This window comes from Priapulus caudatus, unplaced genomic scaffold (assembly GCF_000485595.1).
Source record: "Priapulus caudatus unplaced genomic scaffold, Priapulus_caudatus-5.0.1 Scaffold197, whole genome shotgun sequence".
Lineage (NCBI taxonomy): Eukaryota > Metazoa > Priapulida > Priapulimorpha > Priapulimorphida > Priapulidae > Priapulus > Priapulus caudatus.
The window spans coordinates 1,078,531-1,087,104 of NW_014577258.1; the positions used below are offsets into that span (position 1 = coordinate 1,078,531).

General features: G+C 40.6%; 1 protein-coding gene across 1 annotated transcript in view; it reads left to right on the forward strand.

Annotated features, from left to right (window-relative positions):
• Nucleotides 1-8,574, forward strand: part of LOC106807139 (multidrug resistance-associated protein 1-like) — a 25,121-nt gene that overhangs the window by 13,018 nt on the left and 3,529 nt on the right. The window contains exons 11-15 of the mRNA XM_014809402.1: nt 5,231-5,367; nt 5,531-5,724; nt 6,141-6,317; nt 6,811-6,978; nt 7,941-8,133. Of these exons, the coding sequence (XP_014664888.1) occupies nt 5,231-5,367; nt 5,531-5,724; nt 6,141-6,317; nt 6,811-6,978; nt 7,941-8,133 (869 nt within the window). The remainder of the gene's footprint in view (nt 1-5,230; nt 5,368-5,530; nt 5,725-6,140; nt 6,318-6,810; nt 6,979-7,940; nt 8,134-8,574) is intronic.

Genomic DNA, 8,574 nt, shown 5'->3' on the forward strand with positions numbered 1-8,574 from the left:
TATTTATTACATTACATTACATCCTTCATTACATTTATTACCTTACATTACACCCTTCATTACATTTATTACCTTACATTACACCCTTCATTACATTTATTACCGTACATTACATCCTTCATTACATTTATTACAGTACATTACATCCTTCATTACATTTATTACATTACATTACACCCTTCATTACATTCATTACCGTACATTACATCCTTCATTACATTTATTACAGTACATTACACCTTTCATTACATTTATTACCGTACATTACATCCTTCATTACATTTATTACAGTACATTACATCCTTCATTACATTTATTACAATTCATTACATTCATTACCGTACATTACATCCTTCATTACATTTATTACAGTACATTACACCCTTCATTACATTTATTACCTTACATTACACCCTTCATTACATTTATTACCGTACATTACATCCTTCATTACATTTATTACAGTACATTACATCCTTCATTACATTTATTACATTACATTACACCCTTCATTAAATTTATTACATTACATTACATCCTTCATTACATTTATTACNCCCTTCATTACGTTTATTACAGTACATTACACCCTTCATTACATTTATTACAGTACATTACACCCTTCATTACATTTATTACAGTACATTACACCGTTCATTACATTTATTACAGTACATTACATCCTTCATTACATTTATTACAGTACATTACACCCTTCATTACATTTATTACAGTACATTACACCGTTCATTACATTTATTACAGTACATTACATCCTTCATTACATTTATTACCTCACATTTATTACACCTTTGATTACATTTATTACAGTACATTACATCCTTCATTACATTTATTACCTTACATTACATCCTTCATTACATTTATTACCTTACATTTATTACACCTTTGATTACATTTATTACAGTACATTACATCCTTCATTACATTTATTACATTACATTACATCCTTCATTACATTTATTACCTTACATTACATTTCATTACATTTAATTACTTACATTACATCCTTCATACATTTTTTACCTGACATTATTACACCTTTGTTACATTATTTATTAACAGTACTGCTATTAAACAATCCTTCATGTACATTTATTACCGTTACATTACACCTTCATTACATTTATTAACAGTACAAAAAAAATCGTTGAATCGTCTCACAGCGTGTTGGAAGTGTACGCGTGGGAGCATGCCCTCCAGGACTCAGATTCTTAGCGTACAGAGGAGCTGAGTATACAAAGACGCCCATCAGATCTCCGTTGCAGCCCTTCCACCTGCGCGACCGGTTACAGTGTAGACACATGCTGTACAACATTAAAGGCGTTCATAAGGAATAAGGCACCTGATAAAATCGAACAGAACATGAATTAAAATACTCAGTGGTTTTCGTCGCATACACCAACATACACTAAACAGTCTATCTCCGCTTGAAACTTTTGCCCAGCTGCTAATGATCGACGAATACTCTCAAAGTAAGTCGGATCTAAATTTAATACCACAAAATTGCCAACCGTAAACAACATGGCTAACGCCACGTGACGAACTGTCACAACTACCACGACATGATACGAGATTTTAACTTCTAATGAACAACACAATCTGACCATACACACAAGAGGCATCTCACAACACGCATCAATGCAAATTATTGTGCAGCTCTAACACAATGCCAAAAAGGCCTTAACTAGAGACTAAGATAGGCCTGCGCCACACCACATCCGCCCGCCAGGCCAAGCTTACTCAACACAAATATGCCCCTGGTAGGTGAGCAGTGACCTACACATGTATGTTTGGCGCAAGGAATTCCTTCATATTGTGAAATGAAAGAAGGTGAACCTGAATAACGATGAGGAATAGCATTGGAATGAAGATATACAGTGCAGGGTTCCGTAAAAGGAGAGGTAGTCTTTAGCCGATGGAGCGTGCAGTGTTAGGCAAGGAGGAGAGGTGGTCTCAGGCAATGTGGGAGTTTATTTGCCACGATTTGCACGATTTCGCCGTCTTTGCGTCTTTCTGCGTTCAGTAAACATTGTTGCAACTATCATTACCGTGATTGTTATTATCATTATTATCAGTGTCATTATTATATTATGATCCGAGTGATCACGCGCATTTAGCCGCGTTGCTCGGTTGACGTGTCCAACCTGGACATAGGGATTCATCCAAGAATTTTTCGCAGGATGTTTGCTGTTTCGCAGTAGCCGCGATTTTCTGCACCTTCTTGGCAGGTGTGGTGACCAGGGAAGTTCCTAATGAGGTCATTCTCCAAAACGTGCAATTCTTTATAGAGCCAAGATCCAACCACCACTAGGCGCAATTCACAATTATTATTATTATTATTATATTATGTATCAAAGATCATATATTATTGTCATAACGTGATTATCGTCTGCATCACTCGTGGTTGCGGCACTCTGCTCGCAGCGTGGCGCTCATGTCTTTCCTAGGCTTACGCGTGCTGTCGGACCCTCGCATTTCTCACAGCAGAAAGGCTTCCGTCTCTCTATCCGGCTGTTTAACATCATTGCGAATAGACCGATGGGTATCTGCTCCCATCGGCTGTCGCTCATCGTGGCGCCTCCATTGTATCAATGCAGTTGTGCGCTGTACGATCGTCGTGTGCGTGTGGTCGTCTGTTGTGTGTGGTGTGTGTGTGTTGTGTGTGGTGTGGTCGTTGTGTGTATCGGTGTGATGTGTGTGTGTTGTGTTGTGTGCTCGTGCCGTGCGTGCTTGCGTGCGTGCGTGCGGAGTGGTCGTGCGTGCGTGCCGTGGTGTGTTGGGTGATGTGGTGCGGTAAATGCTGTTTTACATAGTGTGCGTGCTTTCGTATATATGTAATATTTGTATATATAAATATGTATTATAACAATATATATATATATATAATATGTATATATGTGTGTATGTATTTATTTTAGGTAGCGGTGTCGGCTCCAGCGATTGAGCAACTACCCTCATGAATGACGAACGAATAAGACCGTGACAGCGATCAGCAGCACGACGGAAGATTGCCCGTATGTAACATGATGTGACACCTACTATTTATACTATACATACACCTATACGCTATAGCCATACTATGACTATACTAATACTATATCCATACTATACTATACTTGATACTATCTATACTATAAATATACTATACTATACTATACTAACTAAACATACATAACTATACTATAGCTATCCTAAGCTATGCTATGCTGACATCGCTATGCTATAACTAATACTAACTATAGCTAAATACTATACTATACTATACTATAAACATACTACTATACCTATATACTATATAACTATACTACTATACTATACATATCTATATACCTACATACTATCTATCACTACACTATACAACTATACTATACTATAAATACTATAACTAATACTATACTATACTATACTATACTATACTATAACTATACTATAACTAGCCTATACTATACTATACTATAACTATCCTATACATACTATACTATACTTATCACTATACTATACTAACTATACTATAACAACTATACTATACTTATACTATACTATAATTATTACTATACTATACTATACTAATATCTATATCTATACTATACTATTCAACTACTAACTATAACTATAATCTATAACTATACTATAGCTAACTACTATACTATAATACTATACTACCTACTATAACAACTTACTATAACTATACCTATACAATACTATATTAACTATACTATAACTAATGCATACTCATAACATACTATACTATACTATATACGATATCTAACTTAATACTATACCTATTACTTATACCTATACTATACTATACTATACTTACCATACATACTATACTATACTATACTATAACTAATACTATACTATACTATAACTATACGCTATACTGATACTATAGCTATACTATACTAATACTATACTCATTACTATACTATACTAACTATACATAGCTAATAGTATAAGCTATATCTATACTATAGCTATACTATACTTCTATACTAATAACATACCTATACTATACTCAATACCAATACTAACTATACTATACTAACATACTATACTCCATACATACTATACTATACTTATACTATATATACAACTATAATACTAACTACTAGATTATACGACTATACTTATACTATACCTATAGCTATAACATACCTATACTAATACTATACTATACTATACTATACTATACTATATCTATACTGATCTAACATATCATACACTATAACCCTATACTATATCTATCTATACATACTATACTACAATACATACTAAACTATACTATACTATATACTATATCCATACCTAGTACTATACTATAACCTATACCTATACTATACTATATCTATATACTATACCTATACATAGCATATAGCAACTTATAGCTATTACTATACATACTATATACATATACTATACTATACTATAGACTATCAATACTATCTATACTATATCCTATACTATAGACTAGACTACTCCCTATACTATACTGATACTATACTATACTACTACTATTACTAACTAACTATACTATACCTATACCTCATACTATTAGCTATACGAAACTATAACTAACTAATAACTATACTATACTATAAGCTACTACTCATAACTAATACTATACTATACTAATACTATACTATAACTATAACCATATCTCATACTATAGCTATACTATAACTATAGCTATACTATACTAATAGCATACTATACTATATATACATATCATACTATACATAACTATACTATACTATAACCTCTACTGATACTATAAACTATACTATACTATACTATACTATACTATACTATATGTATACTATACTATACTATACTGTACTATTTAGTAATAGTGAGCAGTGTTTCCCATGATTTTATCTTAACGCTACAAGGTTTTCCTATGCAGTCACCGTCATAGGTCAACAATTATAACGGCACTGTAATAATTCAACATCTATGTCGTCATCGTCACGGGTCAGCATCTATGATGTCACTGTTAGAGGTCAACACATATAACGTCATCGTCATGTTTGAGCCCCTACAACGACAGTGTAATAGGGTAGTACCTATGACGTCACCGTCAGAGGTCAGCACGTATGACGTCACTGTCAGAGGTCAGCACCTATGACATCACTGTCAGAGGTCAACAACACCTATAACGACACTGTCAGAGGTTGATACCTATGTCGTCATCGTGACGGGTCAGCACCTATGATATGTCACTGTTAGAGGTCAACACATATGACGTCATCGTCATGTTTCAGCACCTACAACGACAGTGTCATAGGGTCGTACCTATGACGTCACCGTCAGAGGTCAGCACCTATGACGTCACTCTCAGATGTTAGTACCTATGACGTCAATGTCAGAGGTCAGCACCTATGACGTTACTGTCAGAGGTCAGCACATATGACGTCTATGCCAGAGGTCAGCACCTGTGACAGCAGCATCATTGGTTGTCACTATATTGACACCGTGTGTTTGCGTGGTCTTGCGTGTCTCGCAGGCAGTCCGATCATTGCCGACAACGGTTCGTTCGGCTGGGCGGTCGAAGGCGAGCCGACGCTATCCAATATCAACCTGGAAGTCAAGCAGGGGTCACTCGTCGCCGTCGTCGGCAAGGTCGCTTCGGGCAAGTCGTCGTTAGTCAGCGCCCTCTTGGGGGAGATGGAGAAACTAATCGGGAAGGTCAACATCAAGGTGACTGAGTCATCATCGAGCACATGCTTAACACTTGCTGATTTTACTACGCGCCAAACGAGGGCAGCACCAGCGCTGTTTCACAGACGATGGTTATCCATCAGGCCAAAGTCGTCAATTAACGATGATAGCAACTCTATAGTCTTAATCTATTATTTATTGATAATGTGCTCCTGGAAGACTAAGAAAATTAGCTAATATTTATAACGGGTTTTATTATAAGTTAACTTTCTAATTTGTCGCTGGTGCTGGATAATAAAACGCACTAAAGTCCAGCAGTTAGACTGACATAGAACTGGTCTTATCTCAAACTTAACATCTAACTAACACGCGAACACCCACCGGGGAGAGTTGTCGGAGTTTCATCTGTGAATAGTCGTGTGGGTGAGACTCGACGTGTGTGGTTCTTGCTACAGGGAACGATCGCCTACGCAGCGCAGCAGGCGTGGATACAGAATGCTACTCTTAAGCAGAACATCATCTTCAACAAGCCATACGACGCCAGGAAGTACGATCGAGTAATCGAGGCATGTGCACTGAAGCCCGACTTTGAGATACTGCCAGATGGCGACAGAACCGAGATCGGAGAAAAGGTGATAAGTTATATATTAATAGTAGTAATTATGACGATAATAACGATAATAATATCAATAACAATGATAATAATAATAATAATAATAATAATAATCACGCGTCGTTGATGTGGAAAGAATAGCAGACGCGCGGTTACGGTCACAATTTACTTTTGTTAGCGGGATGAAAGTGCGGTAAAATAATAACTCTGGTGGCGTTCCGAACTATGCGTTTCATACATCGCCTCACCCTCTGTCTCAGCACCCGCCACCTGGCGCTCTCTCCTCCTCCCTCCTTCCTCCTTGCTCTCCTCCTCTCTCTCTCGCTCTCTTTCCCCTCCGTCTCTCCTCCTCTCTCTCTCCCTCGCTCTCTTTCTCTATCTGGTTCGATCTCGCTTGCACTCTTTCTGACTTTTTCACTCTCTCTGTCGTTCCCTCGTGCATACGATAGAGCTCTCTCTGATGATAGTGAATCTATTACACCCCCCCTCTCGCTCTCTCTCTCTATCTATAGGGTATTAATCTGAGTGGTGGGCAGAAGCAGCGCGTAAGTCTAGCTAGAGCCGTCTATAACGACACGGAAATCGTGATATTTGACGACCCGCTCAGCGCTGTGGACGCTCACGTCGGCAAACACATATTCGAAAAAGTCATCGGACCGCATGGCATGCTGAAGAACAAGGTATGACGACTCCCAAAGATTTCAGAGATTTTTTAAACATAGATCACACGCGCACACTCACCCGCGCACGCACACACGCTCGAACGCACACACGCGCACACTCACCCTCGCACCCACACACGCGCGAACGCACACACGCGCACACTCACCCTCGCACGCACACACGCTCGAACGCACACACGCGCACACTCACCCTCGCACGCACACACGCTCGAACGCACACACTCACCCTCGAACGCACACACGCTCGAACGCACACACGCGCACACTCAACCCTCAGCCGCACACCACGCTCGAACGCCACGCAACCGCAAACATCACACCGCATCAACTGACGCAACGCACGCTCGAACGCACACACCGAACAATCATCCCTCGCACGCGCACACACGCTCGAACGTACGTACACCAAACACCACAACCGTTAAGCTCACACTGCTGGCACTACATTCGGCACGAACGACATGGCACCGCACGAATCACCCTTCGCACGCACACACGCTCGCAACGTTACACACCAAACACACAACCTCACATCGCCACACACGCCGAGCGAACGCACAGCAACGCGCACAATCACCCTCAGCCACGCATCACACCTCAACGCACGCCACACAAACACACATCCCGGGTCCACACGCACACACCTCAACGCACACACGCGCACAATCACCCCGCCACTGCATACACGACACGCAAACACACACCCCTCACATCGCACACACGCGCTCGAACCAGCCGCACACTAACACACACAAACAACACACACATCTTGGGGCAGACACACACACACACACACACACACACACACACCAACTCAAACACACACAAAAACACACACAAACAAACAAACAAACAAACAAACAAACAAACAAGCAAACAAACAAACACACACACACACACTCGCTCGCTCTCTCCGCACGCACAAGTCTCTCACAGCCATGTCTCTCTTCCATGAACAGACGAGAGTGTTGACTACGAACAGCATCTCGTTCCTGCCGCAATTCGACCAGATTCTCGTCCTCAGTGGAGGACGCATCTCGGAGGTCGGAACATACAGGGAACTATTGAACAACAACGGCGCGTTCGCTGAGTTTCTGCGAGCCTATCTCACCGACCCGGACAACGAGGACGCCATTGTTAGCGACTCGGAAAGTACGCACACACGAGCGCACGCACGATTGCACGCACGCACACACACTTGCGCGCGTGCACGCACGCGAGCACGCAAACACGTATACACGCACGCACACACACGCGCGCATGCACGCACGCACATACACGCGCGCATGCACGCACGCGATCACGCAAACACGCATACACGCACGCACACACGAGCGCACGCACGAAGGCACGTACGTACGCAAACACGCTTGCACCCGCGCACGCACGAACGCACGCAAGCACGCAAGCACGCAAGCACGCAAACACGCATGGCCGTACACACACGCACGCAAAGACCCACATATGCAAGGAAATAATGTGTCTCGAAATTTTATTTATCTCTCTCTCTCTCTCTGTGTATATATGTGTGGGGGGTATGTGTGTGTGTGTGTGTGTGTGTGTGTGTGTGTGTGTGTGTGTGTGTGTGTGTGT